Here is a 27,986-nt window from a genome sequence, read left to right as displayed (position 1 = left end):
ATGGCAAATTCAGTTTTGAACAGGTTTTAATAATAACACGCTTCATATTTTTTTTATATTCGCACATATATTTTATACTTATGACAGCATCTCTTATCTTTTATAAGTACAATCAGTTTGTATTGCAATTTATCTATATATAACATTAATATTAATGCATGGTTTATACAATAACACCAACACTAAGACTAACACCATAAAACAAGATAGTGTGGTGTTAAGAACATTTATTCCGCAACTATTGGTTAGCAAATATCGAAGGCTAACACTCATGGCTTAACTGTTATTGGTTATCACACACCGAAGGCTAAAGACTCTGTGGCATGATTCACTGAGTAATTGTAAAGGTGGCTTGGGCTTCGTCGTACACCTTGCTATGTGGATGCTTGCTTCCGCATTCTCCGTTGCAGATGGCTGGAAACACAGAAATGATTGTAATTGTTGGTCCTTGCTTAACATGCTGCAACTAACGAGACTGATGACTTAGCCCTTGATATGATAATATATTATAATTTAAGTATTTGCCGTATTAGATAATTACTTCAGGAATACGTATATGTTTCATGTTTCAACTCCATGCAAATAAGGTGCATTAAACCGTTATGTCAAACTATAAATTACATGTACTGTCGTCGAGAACGGATATGCATACATTGACACTTGTGTATGATTTGGTCGTTTTTTGTTAGTAAATGATCAAATATAGAGGAGTAATAAAACCAGCACACATGTGTAATAAAACATTTATCTCATAAAATCATAGTTCAATTAAAAAAATAATGAACGTAAATAATAACTCAATTTAATTAAAATTAAATTACTCGTATGTTAATGTACAACAGAGTAACGTAATTACATTTTTTTCAGATAGGATGAATTGAAATGATTGAGAGTCTCATCTAAAACCCTTCTTGTAAACAATATTACATGACTTACTGTCTGTCTGATTATTTCAGTAAAGAAATCTTTTACTTCTAATCAAGTCGTTAGTCAATACATGCAGAGAGACTAGACCGACAATACAATAATATTTCGTGTTTCCTGAATAATCCTCGTAGAGAAAGCTGGTTACCGATTTTAACAGTGTAGTCTCCTGGAAGCCATTGTTCACAAGGTCCCTGACTTGGGTCACAGTCGGGGTCAGGCTGAGCATTCAACTGGATGTCACCGTTAAAAGTCCCGGCAGGGGCCAGCTCGTGCAGAAAAGCCTGGCCTTGAGGGGGGCAAGAAAGTAAAAAAACAAACATAAACGAGTTGTCAGAACAAGTGAAGAGACTCGTATATTTAAAACGATTATGAGGAGAATACGCTTAAGCAAGAAAAAAAGGACAGGAATGTTATGGTAAAAAACAGCATATAATTATTAACAATATTTCCAGTGTTTGGTCTTTCATTTTTTTCCTACATTTTTGTGCATTTGTATACATTAATAAATGAATAGTAAATGTATGATCGAAAAAAAAGATAAAAAATGTGTTATACAAAGACACAACACTATGTAGTGCATTATTTACAAATCGCTTTAATGTTAATGTGAAACGCTTCTTACCGAGAGGAATGCCATCAACGGTGTCTATTTCGATAGAGATCTCACCAGTGCCGGTACCGTTCTGGGAGACATAGGTGAAGTCAATGTCAAACTTGCCTGCAAACGAGAGGAGAAAGCTGTTTACGAGCGCTAACAAAATAGTTCTAGGATTTGTTAATAAATGTACAGGCCTTTACAGTTTGTAATGCATCATTCTGTATTGTATGTATGAAATTAATCATTTCATTTAAGAAAAATACACTTGTCAATTTTCATCGAAAAACGAAACTTCACTTATTTATACAGACAGAAAAATAAACACAAAGTTAAAATATGGTTAAACAAGTTAAGCACGTACTAAATGATTTAACCTTCAATGCACATGCTGTTTTATATGTTACTTGTCGTCACTGTCTCTATAATAAAGACGTATTCTAGTTAAAACTAAATGTTTTCCATGATAGATCTATATTGAAATCTACTTTTTTAATAGTTCTAATGAAGCACAAAATAGTAGTAAAATAACCCATGGTAACAAATCCCAACTCTGAGAACAGCTTAGGGCTGTCTGCATTTCATTTGTTTTCATATGCTTAAGATAATGTGTGGCATAACTATTACCAAGTGACACATTAATAACTCATTTTATGTTGGTGTATTGCTATTCAACCACAGGTCATCCTGGCACCACAGGCACTCGGCATTAGCTACCCCCCTCCCCCAGCTGCTACCCCCTCCCCTCCAAAACTCTCAAAATTGTCCATTAGTAATACAAAATAACATGACAAAAAAGTGTGTCGAGATTTTTTTTGTTTTTAATTATATATATATAAGTAAAAAAAACAATTATTTTTCGACAAACTTTTTTTGTCATGTTATTTTGTATTACTAATGGACAATTTTGAGAGTTTTGGAGGGGAGGGGGTAGCAGCTTGGGGGGGGGGGGGAGAGGGTTAGTAGCTAATGCCCAGTGCCTGTGTTTGAAACGTGGTGACATCGAAATTATTTATGTATAACTGTAGCAGGGCCTCATTGGATCATAGGCATAACAATCATGGGATTAAGTTGCCAGATCTGCGCAAAGCTACCGCGGTTTACGTATTGTTAACAGCCGGTTCGGAAATTCAAATTAGTATACATTTTTGTCCAACAACGGGTGCTCAGTTATTAATTATTTGCCAACCGTTGATGGTAATTTTTCACAAGTTTCACGCTTTTTTGTTGGAGATTTTAATGAATGGAGCGATCATGCCCCAATACTCTTCACATTAAGCTGCAGTCATAATAGGCTTGTAAACACTAGTCATAAACAAAATAAATGTAAATGGAACGATAATTTTAGGGATCAATTTCGGTCAGGTATTATTGGTAATCTAACAAAATTTAATTCCATAGTAAATAATATTAACTGCGAAAGCAGAGAATCTGTTAATAATATGATTAATGATTTTACTAATACTATACGGAGTGTAGCCGATCCACTTTTTTGTAAAACCGGCTATTTTAAAAATGACGTAAATTTTAATGTAAATAAACATGAGGAAAATAAGTGGTTTGATAGCAAATGCAAAGAAGCGCGTGTTTGCTATTTGGAAGCCCTGAAATTATTTAACATACATAAGACGGATGCTTGTAGAATAAATTTTGTAAACGAAAAGAGGAGTATACAAATATTGTTACAAAAAAAAGGGTATATACGAAAATAAAATGCGTGAACTTGAGCAGATGAAAAGGTGCAGACCTAAGGTTTTTTGGAAACATTTTAAATCAAAATCATGTAAAAATTCAAGAGATATATATCTTTGGATGATTTCCTCAAGTATTGCGAAAATATGAGTACTGACACGTTTAACAGTAGCAATGAGGAATCTGAAGCTTTTAATGTTTATACTGATTTTAATTTACCTAATGATGTATATCCATAACTTGATAGAGAGATCAGCATTGACGAAATTATGAATGCCGTAAAATTTTTGAAAAGCAGTAAATACTGTGGTAAAGACACTTTGTTAAACGAATATTTTCTGGAAAATATTGATATTTTATCGGCTCATATATGTGACATGTTTAACGCAATTCTTAATTCAGGTGCTTTTCCAGATGCGTGGACTGAGGGAATAATTATACCAATTCATAAAAAGGGTCAATAAATGACGTCAATAACTATCGAGGCATTACTCTAGTAAGTTGTTTATCCAAAATATTAACAACAATATTAAATAAGCGTATCGAGAAAGTCTGTAATGACAATAACATTACTTCGGACGCACAATTCGGATTTCAAAAAGGGCGATCTACTATTGATGCGGCGTTTATTCTCATGTCTTTAATTCAACATTACTTGTATAAAAACGAGCGCTTGTATGTTATTTTCGTCGATATGATGAAGTTCTTCGATTCTATTAATAGAAACGACCTGTGGCTTAAATTGTACAAATCCGGCATTTCCGGTAAAATTCTTAGAATTGTACGGGATATGTATAGTAAAGTAAAATCGTGCGTAAAACATTGTTCCTCATATTCTGATTTCTTTTCATATGCAGTAGGGCTTCGTCAAGGTGAGGTAATGTCACCTCTGTTATTTTCTATATTTGTTGAGGACCTAGAGTTGTTTCTACAAAATGACATAGACTCTGGCATACACATTGACGATATTTTACTTATACTTCTACTTTTTGCCGATGACATGGCTATTGTTGGTAAATCACCGAGGGAAATTCAGACTCAATTGGATAATTTTTACGAGTATAGCAAAACTTGGGGGTTACAAGTAAACACAGACAAAACAAAGATTATGGTTTTTCGTAAAAGAGGTGGACTATTGCGGTCCGAAAAATGGACATATAATGGCATACCAATTGAAGCTGTAGATAACTTATTCCAACATGACCAAACTTTGTTATCTCATCAAAAATTATACGTCAGTGGTTATATTCTAGATATGTATTCTCTTCTATTGAAAAATTTACAAAAAATTAGCTTAATTTGTATGCCTCACAAAATTTTACTTTTTGTGTTATAGACGATGTACCATGTACAAGTATGAAATAAACTATCTATCTATATATATCAATACCCTGTGGCCCGGATGTAGGGTTCACCTCGAACACAGAGAACTTTGCGTCGCCATTGTCGTTGATGGGGCAAAGTGGCAGCAGCTCACAGTAGTAGATTGGGTCCAGGTCGGCGCTTAATAAAAGTCATACAATGGAGAATGTTTTCAATCATACTTAAATGCATTTTTTGTTGAATGTTAAGTTATTTGTACTAAAAATACTTTGATTCCTTTTATTTAATATAGTTCCTTTATCATTAACTGATAACAAGAATGATTTTCTTTAAGCAAAGGTTATTTCCCTGAATATGGATAAAAACCACAAGCTTGTTAACAATAATGCATTTGAAGTCTTACCATGAATAAATAATGCAAAAATGTAGGGATAACATATAAAATTTAATATTTAAAATCATTAAATATGTATGACGTTGTGACAAAAATGTACCACACATCATTTTATACATTCAGGCATAAACAGCAACCAGGCGAGAGTTCAGTTCAGTCTGTTGAACTTATTGGTATCTCACGACCAGAGGATAATATTACATAGCTGTCTCGATAATGTTTACAATTCGTGTTAATTTTCCGGTAGAGTTCAATGGATTTACTGACAGATGTCTATGTATATTGGTCTAGACTTAATTATACAACTACAGTATTGAAAGCAAGCATTTTTTGTAATTTGAGTTCAAAGAGCAGTCAAGTTGGAAATCAGTTCGGCGGTGTTTCTTACAGTTATGTGGATCTCGTCCGCATTGCCGTCTGTTGAGTCTTCCATTTAACATGTTATATTAAATACATTATTAATTTTAGTTTAAAATAACACCTTAAACCAAGTGAGAGAGCACTTTTTTGTGGTGTGTGTTTTTCTGTAATTGCGCTATTTAGGCTATTATTCAAATGATGTAGGTGTGTTGATTGAGTCGTTTGCAGGAACAATTAATTCCCAATTGAACGCTTAAGGGTCAAAATGCATTTCATGAGAGATAAGATCACTTGGAAATAGGAAATAAGTTATCACCGGAGTTGTTCTCACAATTCTAAAACGTAATTATTAAATATACTGTAAAAACACTGGGCTTTGTAAGACACTTGCCAACTGGGTTTAGTGTAATAACAATTACTATTGTTTAAACATGAATAATACAAGTTTTTTTACCCTGACAGTTACATGTTTTGAGAGTTTAATATTAAACTATATAAAAATGATTTTAGAATCGATATAATATTAAAATATTATCATATGTAGATTAACATACTTCTGGACAATCTTGATGAACTCTTCTATCCCGACGATGTCACAGAGGAGATTGCACACGGTACCGATTGCTGGCGAGGTCTTGGATGCAAGAGCATTGCACAGGTCGGCACAGCCGCCGATTACTCCTCCCTCTTAAATAAAATACGTTGAGAATACAGAGCTTCATGCATGTGCGACAGTACGTAAAACTGCGTCACCAGTTTAGCCTGTGTAGTCTAATCTAGTCTGATCACAGGCTAATCAGGGATGACAATTTCCGCTTGTATGTTTTTTTTTCAAGGTTAGGCGGAAATTGTCAATCCAGATTAGCCTTTGCGGTTTGCACAGACTAATCTTGGACAACACTTAACGCATATGCATTAAATCCTGTTTTCGCAGAACCAAGCTTAAATGAAAAAGATGTTTCATTATTCAGTGTTTCTATTTATGTTTGAGTGTTTCTTTAAACTGAGTGGTTTAAAATCTGAGTAACAATCGATCGATTGTCATGTCTAATGTCGTAATGTATTCATTTACCTTTAAGAGAAATACGGTTATTTGTGTAAATTGTATTATGCAGGTGACTTTGGTTTGCGTGTTGTTTTTACAAAAGTATCTTGCCAAATCTTTAAGTGCAAAGTTCCTTTGCTGGCTTATCATTGGTATAACTTTGTTAGTAATTGCTAGCTATTTACCAAAGGTGTAGACTATGATAATTTGTAATATTTCTTGATATTTTAAAAGTCCAGTATTATACAAGTTTATAACAGCGTGCGACTTTTTATGGCTAGAACTCCGTTTACATGTTTAGGAAACAATAATAAACATTGTGTTTCAAAAAGAAACACTATGTGTATTTGTTTATTTGTTATAGAAGTTGACATAAAAAAACATTACTACACCAGCGATACATATAACTAGTAGGTCTTGAAATTGTAAATGAAAATAAGATGTGGGTATGATAGCAGCATGGACAAAAATGTTTCCAGGGTGGAGGATGTCTAAATTTTGTTTTATAATAAAAGAAATATTTTAAAGATCAATAAAATTTTAAACACGTAGATATATCATACATGTGTTGACACTACCTAATTGTTTCACGATTCCTCACTGTTATTCAAACGGCGCTATACACCGCGTTCAATAACCATTGAGTTTTAGAAGTGCGGCCATGAATTTGCCACAGTATCAGAACTAGTGCAAAAATTCTCACACGAATTTCTCAATCTGACTCAAAAGCGGGCCGTATCTCGCTTCTAATTGTTCCAATTAAAGTTACGTCTTATCTTCTCGATATTATCATTTATTACATGTCCTAATTGAAGACCGACATTCAGTAATCATCAGTCACTGAGTTAATGGCTGGCCGTACACAAGAGCCGTTTTTGGCACATTTAGCAGATGCTCTTTTTTCATTTCATTGTGTCTCAAAAATGTACAGTTCTGGTTCTATCGCTCTGGTTGGAATGCGACCAGTTAATACTTAAGTTGTAATGAAACTTAAACGCATTATTTTTATTGTAGTTTAATATAAATTATGACAATATGAGCTTAAATTCTATTTACACTTACATGTTTATGAAAAAATCTTGGCAATGTATTTTGCGCCCTAAACCTGTTTCAAAACTGCAAGGTTATATTATGCATTTACAGTTCAAAGGCGTTGACCACAGTTTCATTTATTGGTGTTTGTTTCCTTCGTGTGATTTGTCCTGTATCCAAATACATGACAATTGTTCATTTGCCTTAAATAATGATCTTTAAGTGAAGATAAGACATATCTTTTGCTGATGCCATTGGAGTTTCACTTTGTCTATGAACGGGTACTTATGTCAACTTCATTTTTATATCAAAATTTTCAAGTTATCACCATAATATATAATTAATTTAAATGCTTATTGTAACTTATCCTTTTATACAGGCAGCCTGTTAGAAATCATCAAATAGAATACAACTGATACCAAATATATTTTAATTATCATTTGCACGTCTATGTCAAGCTAGGACACTGCACCCAAGCACGCACTTAGTATTTTGTTTATCTTTTATATCACATTTCTTACGGTGTTCTGCCTTCATGTGTTATTTCACTTGATGCTAACTATTTATGACTTATCATGATTTATCTATGAATACTCGCTATGTACAAGTAAATATTCAAATATTGGAGTTTTTCATCTTCATCCTTTGATTTTGTGTTATTTGTTAATATGAGACGCCGTTGGCGAATGCGGACCAATATCAATTAAAGCCTTTAAATCAAGTAGTAGAATAGTACAGCGTTACTTACGAAGAATGATATTCAGCAGTTCGTTCAAAGCTTGATCGGCGAAGTCAATGCACATCTTGCATTTGTCGAGGCCCACTCGTGACGCCTCGGGGACGGGACGAATCACTGAGTGCAGGAGAAGCTTATGTTGGGTCTTTGTGGTGGGGATTCGGAGGGACATTAAGGGTTGCACCAACAACAGGGCGGACACGGTAACCGCTAGGATTGCCTGTTTAAATTACATATGTAAATGAATGCTTTTATATTTCAACATGTTGATGCTTTATTTAGTATGAAGAAACCCTTTAGTTATTGAACATTATATATTTTAATATTCCAAACTAAAATATTGCTTTTAATTGTATTTAAAATGATAACGCATCTCCGTTACAAAGTATATTATGCTAAATAAGCGAACAACTGTATGTTATGATTAAAATATTCGCAATATTCAGTTCGAATTGGTGCTGTTTGCGTTTGCATTAATTAATTTTATTTACATAAGTATTTCAAACATTACAACACAGTAATGAGAAACAGCTTTACACAAAGTCACAGTAAAAAACCCTGTGACGACTAAAACGTATTCAGTTTAAAGTTTACCTTCATTTTTAATTGTTTGAAGATATGCCAGTCCGTAAAAAATATTTCAAAGTGAGTGAGGCTTTCATTTGCAAAGCTTTTATACTGCTCTATTGGTCTTATCTTAATTACCACGTCCGACATACATTCCATTGCCAAGGTGAATCCTATGGTTCTATGAAGTGTGACCGAAATAATGTGATGATAACGAAAAAGCTAACAATTTGTTTTCGAGTCACATTTAGGATGTTTATATGGCTGACATTCCACACAGACACAATACCATTTTTTATTTTAATTCTTAGTACCAGGTTTATATTTGGAACAAAAATAAGGCAAAAAGAATGTAAGATCATGCAACAGAAAGGTTATTACATGATGAATGCAGTTCAGTGTTTATTATTCGTTTGTTTATGGATAACCGGTGGTCTTTTAAAAAATTGCTTCGAGCCAACCAATTTGCAACTTGGCCCAAACAAAGACAGTCAACATGAAAGTGAATGCTATATTTTATTGTTCTCTAAACCTTTTCCTTATTGATGCCATGTTCTGAAATGATACGGTCCAATCATTTGTTTACCATATCGTCATAGGACAAAAATCTTAAACAGAATAGTTTTCTTAAGTGGTTCGTCACGATATAGTGTTTCCTCCTTTGGGTCCAAGGCCACATAGGCATTATATTATCATTGCACTTTCGTATGCGATGTTGGGTTATTCCGTTTAATCAAACGTCGTTTATTTATTTTAAATTCAACTCAAGTATTGCAGATCTGATATTTTTCTTGAGAATATTTCCTGTACATGTATAACTATAATTACAGTGTGGCTTCCGTATATGCACTGTTCAAAGCACTGGTGACCTTTTGTATGAAAGTGAAGTTGCTTCGTGTTATTAGTCACTTTTGTGGCTTTTATATGCGGTATTAAGTTATGAACTATAACACATACTAGTATTAGATATTTGGCTGACAATATTGAAACAGTTTCTGCGCATTGACTGACACTTACTGACTGACACAAAGGTGATGCTTTGTTTGTACTTCAGAGATAGTTTTAAGCTGGTATGAATTTTTGTTATCAAAATTTCAAAATCAATGAAGTAAAAGTTAATAGGTAACATATTGTTCTATCGATATAATCTGTAAACGTGATAGTTATGTCGTTTATTCATGTCATGTAATCGTTAAGTGTTCATAATTTCTAATAACTCCGTTTACAGGAGTTGCCCTTAAATATACAGCGGTTTGTTTAATAATTAATATTAACAGTATCTGTCCCCAAATGGAACATGTACATGCTTGCGGCAATCAACAAAACTACAAATGGTCGGCCATTACGTTAGTCAAACTTAACATCTCGTATTGATCGTAAAAACTACTTTGAATCGAATATTTAACCTCTTTATACTTACAGTGATCTATAAGTTCTTTAATCAAATACAAAAAGATGAAAAACGCGAAATCAAGAAAAAAACGTGCATGAATTTTATACACTTTTGTAACAGACTAAAACGATCAGACGCGTGCAGAAAATATAAGTCATTAGTTTCGATCATGTGCGTGTATATCGTATATGCATGATACTGTAATAATACATGTTAAGTGGTTTGCATGTTTATAACAAATCGGGGAAGGTAATAGCAAAAAAGGAAATTAAAATGTATTTGCAGGTCAAAAAGTTTTTTTTAACATTTTCCTTTGTTATAGATTCGAGGACTTATAAGCATCATGATCAAGTCTCTACAAACATCGTAAGACAAATATATATTACTAAATTGTCTTATGAAAGGCAATTATAAAGCTCATTAAACCACATGCGTTTAAGATAATAGAAACACGCGAATCTTAACTTAAATCATTGAAATAATTGTTTTTGCAAATTCGCGTAATTTATACGCATTTATAAAGTTATAAATCAGCACGAAAACTCTACTGTATTCTTATTGGTTGAATATAGTAACATTTCGACGTTAACTTATAATTGACCAATACAATACTAGCATACTTTTTTTGATGCCTTACTTAAATCGATGTATAAAGTATACCTATGAGTTTTAAAGGGGCCTTTTCACAGATTTTGGCATTTTTTAACTTATTCATTAAATGCTCTATATTGATAAATGTAAACATTGGATCGTAAAAGCTCCAGTAAAAAATCAAGAATAAAATTAAAAAAAGGAAAAGAACATTGCCCGGAGCAGGTTTCGAACCAGTGACCCCTGGAGTCCTGCCAGAGTCCTGAAGTAAAAACGCTTAAGCCTACTGAGCTATTCCGCCGAGTACACATACTTGACGTATTTTATACCTTATATAAGCAATCTTCGTAGTTTCACAAAATTTAACGACAAAAACAGAACTCTCCAAATTATTCAATCGTTTCGCGTTGCAACGCTTTATAATTTTTAGGTTTTAAAATCGTCAAAAGATGCATAAAATGGCTATATTAGACCATGGTAATTGTTCAGTATTACTGTTTCCTCACAAATATCATAACTAAAACGAAAATTTGCGAATCTGAAACAACTTTTTTCAATTTTGTCAATTTACCAAAGCGTGAAAAGATCCCTTTAATAATTTGAATAACAAATAGCAAATAATAGCAACATGTATATGCGCCTGTGTTAACATAAACCGCATACATGAAACGTCCATTGGTTTAAAGAAATTAATTTCATATTTTCAACCGAAATATACATTAACTTGCTTTTGCTTGTTAAAAGTACAAAAACAACAGTCAGTTATTATCAATATTTGAAACATGATTTATGAAATACACAAACATAGTCTTATATAAACTGGGCGTCGATCTACTGTTTATAAGAAGAACATTTAGCAGAAGGAATCTTTCTAATTTAAAAGATCTCAAAGCGACTTAAAGTCATGAATATAAGAGAGGCATGTCAACGCAATAATCATTTAAGAAAGAAATAATAATAATTGTGATACTTTATTCTTGAGTCAAACCAAATACGAATTTGTAATCAAATAAATACTCGCGCATTTTCCGGTGAAAGTAAAGCAGGTCGTTGGCCAGAACATATAGTATTTCCGCATACACCATTACGTTAAGAAAGACAAATCATTATACTATATGAACGAAAACGAAAAGAAGTTCCCGAAAGTGACAGTGAAAGTGCATTTAGGACTTTGTTCTTTCTCAATGAGTGGTTGAACCGTCTTCTGTTAACGTGCACAGCTCGCCATGTAAAATCATGGATAAAGCTCTTTTGAAAACATGGATGTTTAGCGCACTTATAGGTAAATATATCTTTTAAAGTAATAACAATATAATGCGATGCACACAAATAATCAGTGTTGTTTTTCATGAAAGACTCTTACACATATTACTCTATGTATTTGCTGCTTGACCGTCATGTACACGATTACCAAAAGTGCTTAATGCTTAATTTTCGGTACTTATTGCATAAAACAATTTTGTCTTTAATTACTGCTTGTAAGTTTTTTAGTTTTTCAGATATCACTGGCTCATTCAAACAGATTGGGGCATTTAAGCATTTTAACCCCAACCATTTTTAACCGGAACATAACGCTACGTTTCACGGCCTGTGAGGCAATTGGTGATATAGATGTAAGTGCCCTGAAATGGAAAGTAATCTGTACAAAGGAGACCTCCTACCAGGATATAACAGCCAAAACATTCCACAAGCAATACGATTCTGGGTCAAATGTGTACATGGATCTGGTGAGAGTAAATGGAAGCTGGCAAGGAGCTCGTATTCATGTCACAGACGGCAATCTGGTGTCGAATGAAATACAATTGGATATACACGGTAATATTACGTTTATACACTGATTATGTTTCAAATTCACTATATGAACGTCAAGAATTTAACGTTCTTAAAAAAAAGTGCTTCAGCGGGGTAAACAAAAAATGAAACAAGAAAACAACTTGTTAAAAGTGTAAATTTTAATTAAAATATTTAAATTGCCTATTACGTGGTTACGTGGTTTGTGAAGGCGGTAAAGATTTTTTAAAGCTACACTTCGAAACAGTCAAAATTCTGGTTACAAGTTTTCGATTGGTAGCCCGCTTTAGTGGTGTTAAACGGAATTTTCATTGAGCCTTTCGTGCACACGTTCGTAAATACTTTTCTCTATGATCGTTTTTTACGTATCAATGTAACCGGAATTTTTTCCTTGAAAAATGTTAAAGCTAAATAAATAATTATACAGTGTTTAATTAACAATTATTGTTTACATGATTTTAATTGCAGTCTACAGTGTTGACACAACGTCATTGTTTATAGCAGTAATTTGTACATATGCTGCCTATTCTCGTTGTATCATAATATCTATAGCATAATATATAACAACAACAAATATATCGTACTTATGATAACCTCCAAGTTAGCTCGCTAACGTTAAATGGACCTCTGCAAGGTTGGCGCTTAATGCTTTGCACTGTTGTTTAAATTTTATAATTTTAATTGGGTAATAATAATGAAATATATTTAGAACCACCGTAATATTGCAAACCGGAAACTTAAAACAAGGATTTTATATATCTATTTTTAAAGTCTTCTTAACAATTATTGCAAATTTTATTCAGATTTCCAAAATGACTGTGGATATTTGCGTTTGATATCTTATCCGACTGGACACAACGAGCGTCTGGAGATAGGGTATTATCCGAATGATAAAGTGTTAGGGGACACGTATTATCAGATACGTAGATGGTTTGGCAGAGTGAATGACACGTTGCAAGAACTAACATTACGAGCTGGATTATATGAGGAGCGCACAGGGAATACTAACTCCGAACATATACTGTCAATCGCGAATTGGACTGAAATTAACAGTGTGATTGTAATATGTTCACCAATCGGCCATTCACACACATCAAACGAGATTTATGTCCCAGTTTGGGGTAAGATTTTTTGTGTAAGTTTAAATAATGAGTCAAAGTTCAGATTTCAATTTGTCAATAAATAGACGCTTATTTTGATAAAATTTGTTGTAAAACAGATCTAAAACTATTACAATATGCACGATAAACGACGACTTAATATACTAGTAATTTATTTTATCTATTTATATAGATACTGCACAAAAAGTACATCTGAATGTAACGGACAACTTAACCTGTGAACCCGTACAAACGTCAACACCAAAGCAAAAAGAAACCACCGGTACTTCATAAAATGAATCAAAACTTCCAAACTAAATCTGTTTTATCTAATAAAACTTTACTTGTAAGTGGTTAGGAAAATTGTTAAATGTACATTCATGAGACACACGCTCAACGATAACATCTTTCTTTTTTGAATTTAATAAAGCGTTCAGGATTGAAAGTCTGGTATATTTTAACATTATTTGATCGATGAAGATTTCGTTAAGTTTCCTCCATAGATCCAGAGGTTGAATCCCACACTGTTCTACCTGACCCTGAGTTTCAAACAGACGCATTACCCGTTGCTTTCCCGCTGATGCCCGTGACACTGGGGGTCGGAGCAGGAACCGTCGTGATTCTTACCTGTTTTGCTATAATGATCCATGGTAAGGTTACTTTTATGATCACTCTTCAACATTAGCCTAAGCTGAGACCTGTAAACATAAAACATATTCTCCATTCTATTTGAAACTTTTTTCACAGTATCTTAACCTTAATCAGGAATGAACAGCAATATTGAACAATGCAACGGAATCATTGAGTGTAACATTGTCAGATGTAGCTGAGACACATGATTCACTAAATTGACTTTGAAATTTTGTATACAAGAAATAAACACCGTAAACATCATCTTGGATATAGAATTTATACCTTAAACATAACTTTATACGTGCATAATATAATTACAATAATTCCTCTGATGCATCGGCATATAACAACCATGGTTGACAACCAAAAATCCTTCTTTTCAGACCAATTGATTTAAATTATTGTATCATTTATATTTACAGCACATATGCGCAAAAAGAATCGACATTCGTAAGTACATTCAAACAATTAAATTTAATTGTAAATACCAAACACATTTTATTACAACGAAGACATGTTAAAAATATTATGCATCGTCCAAAAAAAGTGTTATTAAAATAAGCATTTTTAAGAACTGAACACTTAGAAAACCATGTGGAAAGTATATGCTGCTTTGTCTCCATTTATAATTTTTGCAGCTCTTGTCCGATGGTATATATAGTTTTTAAATAACACAATTGAAAGATTAATTATTGACTGATTCATTGCATTGTTATACTAACAGTTTTCCTTTCAGGTTGCCAGAGGAAGGTCCAGATCTACATGCCGACAATAATGATATTGGTTTAGGCTATGCATTTTTTTTAAATATTGTAGCACCTGTACCATTACAGAAATGTAAAAAAATACAAACATACACATACTTATAAGTAAAAATAATTTTTTATCCGATTTGCAATTCTTATAATCTCCAGCAACACAAAACACGCGTTTTATAAGTGATTATTTGTTATTGTACGACTTAGATACCGGTAACTTCTAAAATTTCCATGGCATCGACATTTTCTTTGCAACATTTTCAGCAAATATTGCAGCAAATGAAGCAGTGCATGGCGCTATTTACGCTAACGTCGGAAACATGGAATATGCCAAACCATCTACGTCTAACCAGGTGTGTGAAACTATTTTGCGTTTATCATTTCAAGTGAACAATAAAATATAAAAATAAAATGATTTGGCTTTTCTAAAAAGGTTCGGCGTCACTAAATTCATAATTAATACTGCAAATTTAAAACACAATTACAATAGATTATGAATGTATATGTCTTTGAATTCAGATTTATTTTAATGAGTATGATCAACTAAATTGTATTTGATAACTGAAAACATTCATTACTGGTACCCCAAACTTGTTTACTTCTTGAATCCGCTCTTTGCATTATAGAATACACATTTCGAGCTGATCTATGCTGAACTCGATGTAGAGTTCTTGGAAAAGAACCGATCAGTCATAAAGAAAACTGAAAAATATGATCCTACAATTTACACTACAGTTGTCTGCTCTAGAAATCTTCAAGATGCTGTACAAAACAATTCGAAGCCTTCACATTAATGAGTGATGTGTCATGTAAATTTACACTATCTTACTTTGCATCATACTTTCAAGAAACATAGTTGCGTTACAATATTTTTTTCCAATTGCGTGTCTCCTTTGCGGTGACCCGATATTTTGCATGTTTATTGTTGTTTTGTGTTTTTTTTCTCTATTGTAAAGGCAATTGATAACTTGCCTAAATAAGTACTGGCGCATGTAATAACAAGATTTTCCATCTTGATATTTTTCTCGAATGTCATGTTTCTGTTATTTAACTGGATTGTCAGTATTAGTCATTGTGAAGTGTGATACTGTTGAAACAACGTGGAAAAGTAAACTGTGTATAAAGCTCTGTTTCTGCAATAAACTATTGTTTTACCGTAAAACATATTTGTACGGGAATAACATATAACGCACAATTTTAGATGACGTATGTTTTTTTTTTATCACTTATACTTCTCGGATACATATTGATCCCATAAAAGCAGGAATAATGTATGCCGAATGTAAAGCATTGGTAATAATAATTTTTAACGAATAATGTTTGTTTCATTTTTGTCATTTTCTGTGTACCATTCAGTCTCAAAGCCTCATCCCATCGACTGTCTAGTAAAAGAGGTTCAGGTTAGACAGCGCTATCGCTACGCACTAATGCCTCGAAATTTTCGGTGCGTGCTTACCATTATGGCTACAAAGCAGGGATTGTTTACGTAAGGGCCTATCTAACTGATAAAAGTGTCTATTCTTCACTGAACGTGCAGCAATAATCTTCGATATTCTATAGATCTATATGTTAGAATTCGGAACATATCTTGGACCCATCTTCAGCTATGGCTAGATCGATATCTTTGAAAATAAACGCTCAAAATGTTCAATATGTATAGTGCCTGTCCGATTTAGGGCAGATGCAAAACAAAAATAACGAGCTAATGTCTATTTCGTGAATGATATGCGGTGCTCAATGTAAACACACGTACTGCTAACAAAATACTCTAATAAATGGTAGTGCTTAACTTAGAAAACCAGTTCCTTAGGACGAAAATCCTCGCAGCTTCAAACGCCCGTTAAGAGATTTTTGTCCGACAGTTTAGAGGTAACGATTGTAATCACAGGTTCAATCCTTCCAGATAATGAACTATGTTTACTTAAAAATGCAATCAATGGTCTACATGAACATGCTTTTATAATAATCAAAAATGAATTTTTTATAGAAAAATTAACGCTTATGAAAACAAATCGATTACCGTCACGTACTGTACATTATTAACACGTCTGTGTTTTCATAATGATAAAGCTCGGCACCAGTCGAAATATCTTCGCAAATGTCGTACATAAATCGGTCTGATTTGTACACTAGTGATCATCGACTTTCTACGCAACCTCCGTAAGATAAGCAATAAATCGTCAGCTGGATCCAGATTGGTGTTTACAGCTTGCGTACTTAGTCAATATAAACGTACTCCCAGAGCCTTTGATGATTAGTCTATTTTCAACGCAAATAGACTTTTGTAATACCGCATCACAGGGGAACGGTTGTCATTGTCCAAACCTTACCTGATTTTGGGCAGACGAAATAGATCTTTAATATAGTCGTAATTCTTACATTTTTTTCATTTAGAAACTTTTTTTTCTTACATTTTTTCCAAGAACATTGCTTACACCATTTTTATTGAATTTTTCTAAGATCGATTTAGGTGAAAAACGTTCTAATAAACTACAACAAATTATGTTCGTAAAACAATTCTGTTATTGGCAAAAGCGAGTATTGGGATTCCATTATTGTTATTTTTAGAAAATTACCATCTACAAGGCAAACTTAAAAGAATTACGTCCATTGAAAACAAAGGGAGACAGTAATAGTGATGTGCCCCAGTATTCTTTATATGTATACATTTTTAGTTACATTAAACATCACAGTTATTTTCGACAATAATGTCACCTACAGTTTTATTATGCATTATGATGAACGATTTTGATCATAAACATATTAATTTCTCGCCATAGCAACACTTGTCTCGCGTTTATTATATTTCTAGCGGTTTAAGGTTCGAGTCCTAATCCTATAAAGTTAATATATGTAATTTCTCTTATGATAATGTCCGTGGTTTGGTTCTACACGGAATGTCATTGTTTATACATATGCTATAATCGTCTGTGTGCATATTTTTGGTCTACCATAGGCCGTGTAAACTCGATCGACCCGGTCGACCAACGCAATCGTTCTATGAGCTATAAATAGACCGTGAAGTTCAAGAGCGGGAGGGCTTAAATTTCAAAAGTTGGAATACACGCTTGTTGGATTTTTCAATTATACGTATGTAAACGGATTAGTATAACTTTAAGTAACATCATTCTGTCTTTTTGGAGATAATCTTAAACTTTAAACAGCTTTTAAAGTGTTCGGTGCCGACTGCCCTCCCGAAGGATTTCGCGAGTTTAAATCAAACGCGCTTTTATAACTTGGAATACGACGATACAAGTGTTACTGTGGCTTTTGTGTTTTTTATCCTGCGAGCAAATCATGTTTATTGCCTAAAAGTGGTTATGTCAAGAGTTATTTAAATTATTAAATGATTTAATCAAATAACTGAGTTGCTGTGTCTGTTTCCCCCATACATAAGAGGAGCGCAACAATATTACTGCTTCATGCGAGGTCGGGAACTTTTATTGCTTGGCAATACTGTATCTTGCAAATAGACTTTCAACGCCATCGGCGCTCTCGTTTTTGCTATGGTGGCTCTGGGAGTCCATATGCACTCGTTCATAAAGACAATCGCAAATCTGCTCACAGATTTCGTGCGCATCATGAAACAGGCGTTGTTCGTTACCAATTAAGGAAAGCGATGAATAAACTTTATAAACACATTAAGTTAACCTGAATGGCAACCTTCGGACAATATCCTTTGCATGCAACCTTAAAAAACGACGATGTTTCAACACACTACTCGCTGGCATTGTCATTTTGAAATTTGGAACAGTGAAATGTTGAATATCGTTATCGACTTAAGGTTACATCACACATAGTTCGTGTAACGACCAACGAAGCTCTCTATATGTAAATATTCTTGGTTTGAGTTCTACAACACGAAATGATGCTAATACATTTTTTCACGATATTATGTTTTCAGTTCACATTTTTATTTATAATACTAGGAGACTAGATTCTCAGCGCCAGAGCGTTTTACTTAAAGGCGGTGTTCTCATATTCAGTTATTAAGTACTACCGTATTGCATTTTGAGCCAAGCGTATATTTTAAATCATCTAAGTATTGTTTTCTCCTATCATGATATACTCTTTGGCGAAAGTATTTTTAATTGTTTTCGATATTGACCGTTAAGCATATAAATGTATAATGCTTTAAACAAGCCTTAGTTCCAGCAGTGGAATAGTTACCTCACTTTAATGCATCCCATTCAAACCCGCGAGGTATCCATATCAGTACGCGGTCAGTACCAGAAACGTTATGGTAACGCTACCGCTAGCTTAGATCTTATCGGTATAAAGCTTTTAATAGGCCTCAACACCAACCATAATTAACGCCGAATATCTTTTGTAAAGATAATTGTTGTTTGTAATTCCATTGTTTACATGTATTTGTATTGTAAACATGATATACTTTGCATATAAAATATTATTTTTAAAATAAAAAAGAGTGTGTATGTTTAACATTTTCCCGATATAAGTTAGGGTACATCGAATCTAAAAAGACTGTGGTAAGTATGAGTAAAATATGTTTACAATATTGTCAATATTTGTAATTCCATTTTGCATTTCTATCATTAACCGTTATATATTTTGCATATGACATATTATTTTTAAAGTACACAAAAGAGTATATCTGTTTATTTTTCCGATATTAGTTAAGGTAATGACAATGGCAATAGGTTTATTTGTACTAAAAGGCCTCCGGCCAAAAATACAAACATATATGCAGTAATCAATCTAGTGACATGGTATACAATATAAAGAATAGTGAGACGTGTTAGGTAAAACAAAGAAACAAATAGAAACAAACAAAACAGAAATGCGTGAAGATATATAGTCAAACATATCAGCGGTAGTCAAATGTATTTGAACAAATATCGCCGGCGGATGTTATCAAATGCTTGAGTTGAACATTAACGAATGGAACAGTTTTGCGTGAAATATACACAATATGCGAATTTGACTTCAGAAACAGTATGTAACACAGCTTATGTAACGAAATACGATTAAAAAGGGTCAACATCTACGACATATATTTAAAATGTTAGACATAAATGTATAATAAACTTAAAATGTAACGACAGTTTTGCATAACGTAATGGAACCTAAATCATTATTATATAACATAAACTTCAATGGTAAGAAAGTTTTGCATAATATTATTGAACACTATTCTCGGAATCTCACATATTATACATACCAGTATATCTGTACGGGGTTGCTCCGTAATCGACTACTGCCTTGTACCGTACGAGCAACTAAACAGATATAACGCTTTTAACGTAATCAGAGCTTCTAAATTAGTGACGGAAGCCATTGATATTGAAGGCAGGGACAGTACCTCAATTCCAGACCATTATGTAATATCGTGGAATATAGAATTGAAATGTGCAAGTTGCCCAGAGACAGTAAAACACCCCTATAATGATATGTACCCACAGACCAAAAGAACAAGGTATGAAAAAACAAATATACCAAACATTTTTATGAATACGCCAGACATTATTGCTATGCTGGATGATAAAATAAACGTGCTTGAATCAAATCAACATACACAAACATGTATAGACGATGCATACAACGATTTTTCAGGTATTATAAAAAGTGAAATGAATAAATATCTAAAACCAAAGGTAATAACTCTTACTGATGGTCATAGTAACAAAAAGAGACGTAACCGTAAGCAATGGTGGAACGAAAATTTGTCAGTTTTATGGAAAGATATGTGCAAAAGGGAAAGCGCATGGCTGAAATGTAAGGATATAAATGCTAAGAGAACGCTTAAGTCACAATACGTTGAAAAACGTAAACTTTTTGACAAAAGTGTACAACGACGCAAACGCCAATATTTGTTTGAATCACAAGAAAGCTTATTAAAAGCGTGCGAGGACAATAAATCTGGCGAGTTTTGGAAATCGATTGGGAAAATAGGCTTAGGCTCGGAACGTAATAAACACATTCCAATGGAAACAGTACAAGAAGATGGTTCTTTAACAAATGACATTGGTAAAATATTATTTAAATGGAAACATGCTTTCTAAACCTTACTTAACTGTGAAACGGACACTCATTTTGATGAGAATAATGACACAGTTAACATTTTCGAGCATCATAATACAGAACAGCTGAATCAAGGCATTAGCTTGCATGATGTACACATAGCTGTGAGATCCCTTAATAAAAACAAGGCCCCGGGGCATGATGAAATACCAGTTGAAGTTATTCAGTCGGAACCCTGTATACATTTCCTGCATAGACTCTTCTGTGTCTGCTTTGAGACGGGTAAGATCCCAAACTCTTGGAATTTGGGCTTAATTACACCGGTTTTAAAAAACCCTATGTCTGACAAAAGAGACCCAACCAATTACCGGGGTATTGCAGTAACGGGATCGATTTACAAAGCATATTGTGCGGTGATAAATAATAGACTTACGAAGTGGGCCGAAGATTATAACGTTTTCGCCGACGAACAAAATGGTTTTCGGCGTAAACGAAGCACAATAGACCAGTTATCAACATTGACTGATATTAGTGAATGTCGTAAAAAGAATAAGCAATCAACCTTCATAGCCTGCGTGGACTATTCTAAGGCGTATGACCGGATCCCGAGGCGCATTCTGTGGTCAAAACTAGAAAAACACGGGATTCAAGGGAAACTACTCAGTGCTATTCAATCTTTGTACGCAAATGTGAAATGTGCTGTAAATGTCAACTCGTATAGAACCGACTGGTTTGGCCAAAATATCGGTTTAAAACAAGGATGTTTACTGTCAACTACATTGTTTAATCTCTTTCTCAATGACCTTAGCCTGCGCCTTAACCAGTCAGGAATGGGCGTTCATATAGAAGAAATGATTATTAATCACTTACTTTACGCTGACGACCTCGTACTCATTGCTGAAACTGAGAGTGACCTACAGATTCTCCTTGATATTTTAGGATCGTGGTGTACCTCTTATAAAATGACTATCAATACAAACAAAAGTAAAATAATGCATTTCCGAAATAAAAATGTTGTGAAAACAAATTATAGATTCACATGTAATAACAATGAACTTGAATGTGTTACTGAATACCGATATCTCGGACTTGTTTTGTTAGAATTTTTAGACTATAGTGTAACGGCCAAGTATGTCTCTAAGTCGGCGACTCGAGCCTTAGGACTGCTTATATCAAAGTTCAAATCACTTGGTGGAATGCCATATAATATCTATACCAAACTGTACGACATTATAGTGTGGCCAACTATAAGTTATGGGGCAGCTATATGGGGAACCCAGGACTATGCCTCTATCAATGCCGTACATCATAGAGCGTGTCGTTTCTACCTCGGAGTGGGAAAATATACACCTAACGCGGGAATAACTGGAGATATGGATTGGCTTCCCCCATATGCACGGCAGTGGAAGTCGATTCTCACTAACTGGTTCCGGTTAAATAGTATGGACAATAACCGTATCAACTACAAAGTGTTTAAATGGTCTTACATTAAAAGACACCACACAAAGAACTGGCACCACAAGATATGTATGAAAGTACCGCTGGACATCAGTTATAGCTATTCGACATCTGAACGCAAATATATAACCAATAACTGTATTGATGATCTATTTAATGATTATAAGGCTGTTTGGTTAAATAATCTAAACAGAGAACAAGCTGCCCATGGCAGAGGAGGAAATAAACTAAGAACATACAAGCTTTTTAAGCAAACATATAACACTGAGTCTTATGTTAATAATAATATTATACCTAGGTCCCATAGAAGTGCATTTGCTAAATTCCGTTGTGGTGTAGCACCACTTAAAATAGAAACTGGACGATATCAGGGAATTGTACCAAATGAACGTTTTTGTTTTAACTGTATAAACCAAGTGGAAGACGAATATCATGTTCTTATGTCATGTAATCTCTATGAAGATATTAGAGAAAAGTTGTTCACAAAGATATTTGAAATAAATCCGGATTTCTCTGAGTATAGTGATAATAACAAATTCTGTTACATATTATCTTATGACGAAATCGTTAAATACAGTGCCAAAGCTTGTCATGATATACTAGATACCAGAAAAAATACCTTGTATAGATAGATAATATTTTGTAGATATGTGATGCTTATTGTACTAGTGTGTTTTTGTTTTATGTCACATTTTAAACAAATGATTTTTAGCATATCATGTTCTACAGTGTTTTTATCATCATTTATGTCATAACAGTTGTATATATATGTATATTTATAAGTGTGTCTCTCATAACTAATACTGAGTGGTTTTATACATGTCTTTTATTTTTACCATATTTTTATATGTGTCTCTATAATAACATGTACGAAAGTGAGACGTAAATAAACCATCTGTCTGTCTGTCTGTCTGTCTGTCTGTCTGTCTGTCTGTCTGTCTGTCATAACAGCGGTCAATCACACAACGTTTACCCATTTCATCATAACATGTTACGATATTGTAGGCCATATCAATGATCGACATGTTTGTGATACCTAGATCCATATAGGACGCCATTTAGTATACAAAGAGAATCAGATTTTGTATCGGACAGAGTTTGCAAGAATATACATCGGACTCATTTGAATTGTTGATCGCGGGACAGGCCCCTAAGGGTCTGGCCGCCCGCCTTATTTTTAATTATTGGATTATTAATATTTTGCGATCTCGAAAGTTACTGAATGTATCTCATTATTATATTTTTTACGGACTACGTTACAAGTAAACTCGCCCGTAACTTATATGCAACGTGCGAAGATATATACAATATGTCAAAATAGCTTTTTGCCTAGTGTCAGACAAGATGCGCACAAATAAATATTTTGATATCTTACATTCCAACCAGTTATCCATGAAGATACAAAGATGGGTATAAACACATAATACAAACAGTAAGAAGTGTATGCCTCTTTAAGGTGGGTGTACCAAACAGCAACCTTTAACCGCCCTTCGGCTTTTTTTGCGGACATCTTCTTTTTAAAACCTAACTAGGGTTCCCAGGTCCTCTTCCCGACGGAATTCTTTTTAGCGGAGAATTCTGGTACCGCACTCCCCACAAAGTTCGTGTATGTTTCCTAAACTTCTCTGGAGAAGCCACCGGTAATCTCTCTGTGCCTCTCCAAAATTTCTGCCGTCGTTCTGGCTCCTTACAGCCTAGATAAAACAAGACTATTGTCAAGCAATATAAGTCCCCTACCGGCTCCACCATTGTCAGAAATTCCAGATTTTTTAAAATATATATTTGTTGCCATAGCAACCATTTTTTTTATATTTAAGAACAAAATGAAATGACGTGCATAATGTCCATATTGCCATCTATCCATGTTTCAAGTTTCATGAAAAATATTAAGAACTTTAAAAGTCATTGCAGGATCCAGAAAACCACCATTTTCAGCAGTATTTCTAGTCTATTTGTTGCCATAGCAACCATAATTTTTGACGTCGGAACGAAATGAAATGACGTGCATAATGTCCATATTGCCATCTATCCATGTTTCAAGTTACATGAAAAAATATTAAGAACTTTAAAAGTTATCGCAGGACCCAGAAAACCACCATTTTCAGCAGTATGTCTAGTCTATTTGTTGCCATAGCAACCATAATTTTTTACGTCGGAACGAAATAAAAACGACGTGCATAATGTCCATATTGCCATCTATCCATGTTTCAAGTTTCATGAAAAAAAATTAAGAACTTTAAAAGTTATCGCAGGATCCAGAAAAACCACCATTTTCAGCAGTATTTCTAGTCTATTTGTTGCCATAGCAACCATAATATTTGACGAATGAACGAAATGAAATGACGAGCATAATGTCCATATTGCCATCTATCCATGTTCCAAGTTTAATGAAAAAATATTAAGAACTTTTAAAGTTATCGCAGGATCCAGAAAAGTGTGACGGACGGACGGAGACAAAACCATAAGTCCCCTCCGGTGAAACCGTTAGGGGACTAATAAAAATACACTGTGGCACAATCGTGGTCCACTGGGGCGCACTGCGTTCCATACTTTCGTACTGGCAGGAGATCGGCAAAGCCGGTCGATATGGGGATCCCTACTGGGCGTTTTTTTCGCCTACCCGCTTTCAAAAACAGTGCGATGACGCCATCAAGACAATGGTAAATGGGACAGACTTTGTCAGCAGAACAGTTCGCACGGAACTGAGAACAAAAGCAATGGATCTTATTCCGACCCAAGGCAATGGTTGAGTAGATTACACATGTGAAGTATGTGCTTGCACGTTGTGTTTGTGTTGTGCCAGGCGCTAACGAAACTGTACTTGTTTTGTAGCGTGCCCGGACAAATTATTGTGAAATTATATTTATTTTGATGTGCTTGTGTTGTGTCAATAATCATGGATTAAACGTTGTTGATTGATTTATTTTATTAAGTGTGTGTCTATAATTTAGACTTACACTCAAACTTCAACGAATACGGGCCCAGAATGGCAAGCGGATCGACGCATAATCCCAAGAAACAAGGTTTTCATTCTGAGAACCTAGGTTCTCGTTCAGAGAACATAGGTTCTCGCTTGAAGATTGCACATGGCTTCCAGAACCCAAGTTTTAATCCGATATCCTAGGTATTCACCAGAACCCAAGTTATCATGAAATGTGCATCAAACGGCGATAGCCTGGGTTCTCAGAATGAAAACCTAGGTTCTCATGAAAAACCTAGTTTTTTTGGGATTATGCGTCGAACCGCTTGCCATAACCGTGGTTTTCATTTTGGGAACCATAGTTCTCATGAGAACCTAGGTTCCCAGAATTGCAAATAGAAAACCATAGTTCTCATGACGAGAACTTAAGTTCTCATCTGTAATACTAAATCCGTGTTTTTCATTTGGCAACCATAGTTCTCATGAGAACCTAGGTTCGCAGAATTACGCGTCGGACGGCGTAAACTTGCTCGTTTGGAATACGGGACACATATTATTCAGGGTGCAGGATCAATGGGGTTCACATATGATTACACACGGGCTGGACAGAATGAAAACACGCTGTTAATAACTTTATTTTTGCAGATATCTCAAGTTATTGAAATAGTTTGCAAAGTCTCTAGTGCATAGTTTTTTCTTGCAGTGTGGGCCGATATCTTGAGATTGAATAATACATTATTACACATTATCAATAGAGATTGAATTTATATTTATACCATAATGATTGCTTAAATATATCACAGACATACTTAAAATAGAAAACTAAAAAATAGCCCAATACTGTACCGTACAGTCGTTTGAGGCCCAAACAAGGGAACTGAATATCTGAAACTCATTTAATGCAGTAACAATGAATTATGTACCGATTGATCTGAATGTGTTTCAATTTTTAGTCTCACAATAATATTTACCATTAAAGATGCATTTCATAAACAGTTTAATTTCTTATTCATGTGTTCAGACCAATGTAGACCGATTACTTTACTAAATTCATTCCTCAAGAACACCCATGCACGGAAAACGTCGTACATAAGAACAAGAGGCGGCCACCGACGGCTTATGCCTGCTGTATAATCCCAAGAAACCAGGTTTTTCATGAGAACCTAGGTTCTCATGAGAAACTAGGTTTATGAAATTCCAAGAAGCCAGGTTTTTCATTAAGAACCTAGGTTCTCATGAGAAACAAGGCTTATGAAATCCCAAGAAACCAGGTTTTTTTCTTGAGAACCTAGGTTCTCATTTGAAAACCTTAGTTTATGCTCGAGAACATAGGTTCTCATGAGAAACTAGGTTTTTCATGAGAACATATGTTGAAGTTCTCATTTGAAAACATTTGTTCTCGGCGAGACGACGCACATAGACACATAGAACTTAGGTTCTCGTGAGAAACTAGGTTTTTCATGAGAACCTAAGTTCTCATTCTGAGAACCAAAGTTCTTGTTTGATATCCAAGGTTTTCACAAGAACCTAGGTTCTCGACAGCTTTTCGCGTCGTTCTCTCGGATATCCTTAAGTTTCATGAGAACCCAAGATTTCTTTTGGGATCATAAGTTCTGGTAAGAACCTAGGTTCTCAGAATAAGAACCTAGGTTCTCAGAATGAGAACATAGGTTCTCATGAAAACCTAGTTTCTTGGGATAATGCGTCGAACCGCTTGCCATAGTCGAGCGCATCAATAATAGTGTAATATGTTAGGCTCCTAGCTGATGTAACGTAACTATAATCTATGCTATTAATTTACGACAAAGTCAATTTATTAAGTTAAATTTCTTTATTATCGATGTTATAAATGTAAGCACAGAGTAACAATAAAAGTAATTCTACAATATATTCGAAATACGGCCAAAGTAAGAAGAATAAAGAACCCTTAATGAGTAGTGCTACTAGTGGTAATACACACTGTATTGACATGCTTTATATATTTAGTCTATGATGTACATGTTTACCAACAAATCAGCATATCAAAACATATGTATTCTTCGCCTGTCATTACTTTATTATCTCTTAATTGTATGTTTTCCGCTATTCTTCGACAGTTGACATATCATCCAAGCGGACTTCATGTCACTTGGACGCGTGGTTCCTAGTTGCAATAATTCAACTCTAAGCTTTATAGCCCAATGGGCTGTCAGAGCCGCCAAAGCAAAAATTATCAAAGGCTCTGGGAGTCCGTTTATATGGACTAGCGTGGTTCCCTGATTGAATTGACGTGTTCAATTTGCCGCATGCTTCCAGATGACATTTTGGACCATCGACTCTCTGTTTGGGTTTTAAAGAGTTGAATTAATGTAACTACTTGAGTACTATGCGTTACAATAATATGCTACGAAGCTACAACAACGACTGCGACAACAACAACAAAATAAAAACAACAACAACAAAAGAACACTGCGGATAATTTTCAGGTACACTGGATCGAAAGATTCAGAATTTCCGCTGTCTCTCAAAAGTTGTAGCCGCAAAATTTCGTCACTTTTAAAAATTTGCGTCCATTTTATAATATTGGACACCATTCAGGGTCTATTTAACAGTCGAATCCCAACTCGGCAAATAATGACAGGACAGATACAGTCGATTGGTGTATAGCGGATTTTAGTGAGTAACGGCAGAGACGTAGATAAGGTTACAA

At 34.3% G+C, this 27,986-nt stretch overlaps 3 protein-coding genes across 7 annotated transcripts in view; 2 read left to right on the top strand and 1 right to left on the bottom strand.

The window, feature by feature from the left end:
* Positions 1 to 212: 212 nt before the first annotated feature.
* LOC127872773 (countin-1-like) lies at positions 213 to 8,848 on the bottom strand. The gene is made up of 7 exons (XM_052416160.1): positions 8,699 to 8,848; positions 8,117 to 8,324; positions 5,846 to 5,978; positions 4,605 to 4,717; positions 1,550 to 1,645; positions 1,073 to 1,213; positions 213 to 414 (listed from the first exon to the last, which is right to left on the bottom strand). The coding sequence occupies exons 1-7, from the start codon at positions 8,828 to 8,830 to the stop codon at positions 329 to 331; spliced, it is 909 nt and encodes a 302-aa protein (XP_052272120.1). The 5' UTR covers positions 8,831 to 8,848; the 3' UTR covers positions 213 to 328.
* Positions 8,849 to 10,370: 1,522 nt separating this feature from the next.
* Positions 10,371 to 16,137, top strand: LOC127872769 (uncharacterized). 5 transcript variants are annotated; one of them, XM_052416156.1, is made up of 9 exons: positions 10,371 to 10,430; positions 12,147 to 12,470; positions 13,250 to 13,567; positions 13,740 to 13,829; positions 14,038 to 14,196; positions 14,602 to 14,629; positions 14,916 to 14,962; positions 15,202 to 15,290; positions 15,564 to 16,137. In XM_052416156.1, exons 2-9 carry the CDS (start codon positions 12,374 to 12,376, stop codon positions 15,729 to 15,731), a joined length of 996 nt encoding a protein of 331 aa, XP_052272116.1. In that variant the 5' UTR covers positions 10,371 to 10,430; positions 12,147 to 12,373; the 3' UTR covers positions 15,732 to 16,137. The 5 variants fall into 5 exon arrangements, with proteins under 5 accessions (XP_052272116.1, XP_052272113.1, XP_052272112.1 ...); XM_052416153.1 differs by lacking the exon at positions 10,371 to 10,430 and adding an exon at positions 11,271 to 11,937 and having other exon boundaries at positions 14,050 to 14,196; XM_052416152.1 differs by lacking the exon at positions 10,371 to 10,430 and adding an exon at positions 11,271 to 11,937.
* An 11,559-nt stretch (positions 16,138 to 27,696) lies between these two features.
* The window catches only part of LOC127872761 (E3 ubiquitin-protein ligase RNF216-like), a 33,670-nt gene continuing 33,380 nt past the window's right edge, over positions 27,697 to 27,986 (top strand). The window contains exon 1 of the mRNA XM_052416143.1: positions 27,697 to 27,762. The gene's annotated coding sequence lies outside the window, so the exon portion shown is untranslated. The remainder of the gene's footprint in view (positions 27,763 to 27,986) is intronic.

The sequence above is a fragment of the Dreissena polymorpha genome, chromosome 3 (genome assembly GCF_020536995.1).
Source record: "Dreissena polymorpha isolate Duluth1 chromosome 3, UMN_Dpol_1.0, whole genome shotgun sequence".
Taxonomy (NCBI): domain Eukaryota; kingdom Metazoa; phylum Mollusca; class Bivalvia; order Myida; family Dreissenidae; genus Dreissena; species Dreissena polymorpha.
This window is presented reverse-complemented; position numbering and strand designations above follow the sequence as displayed.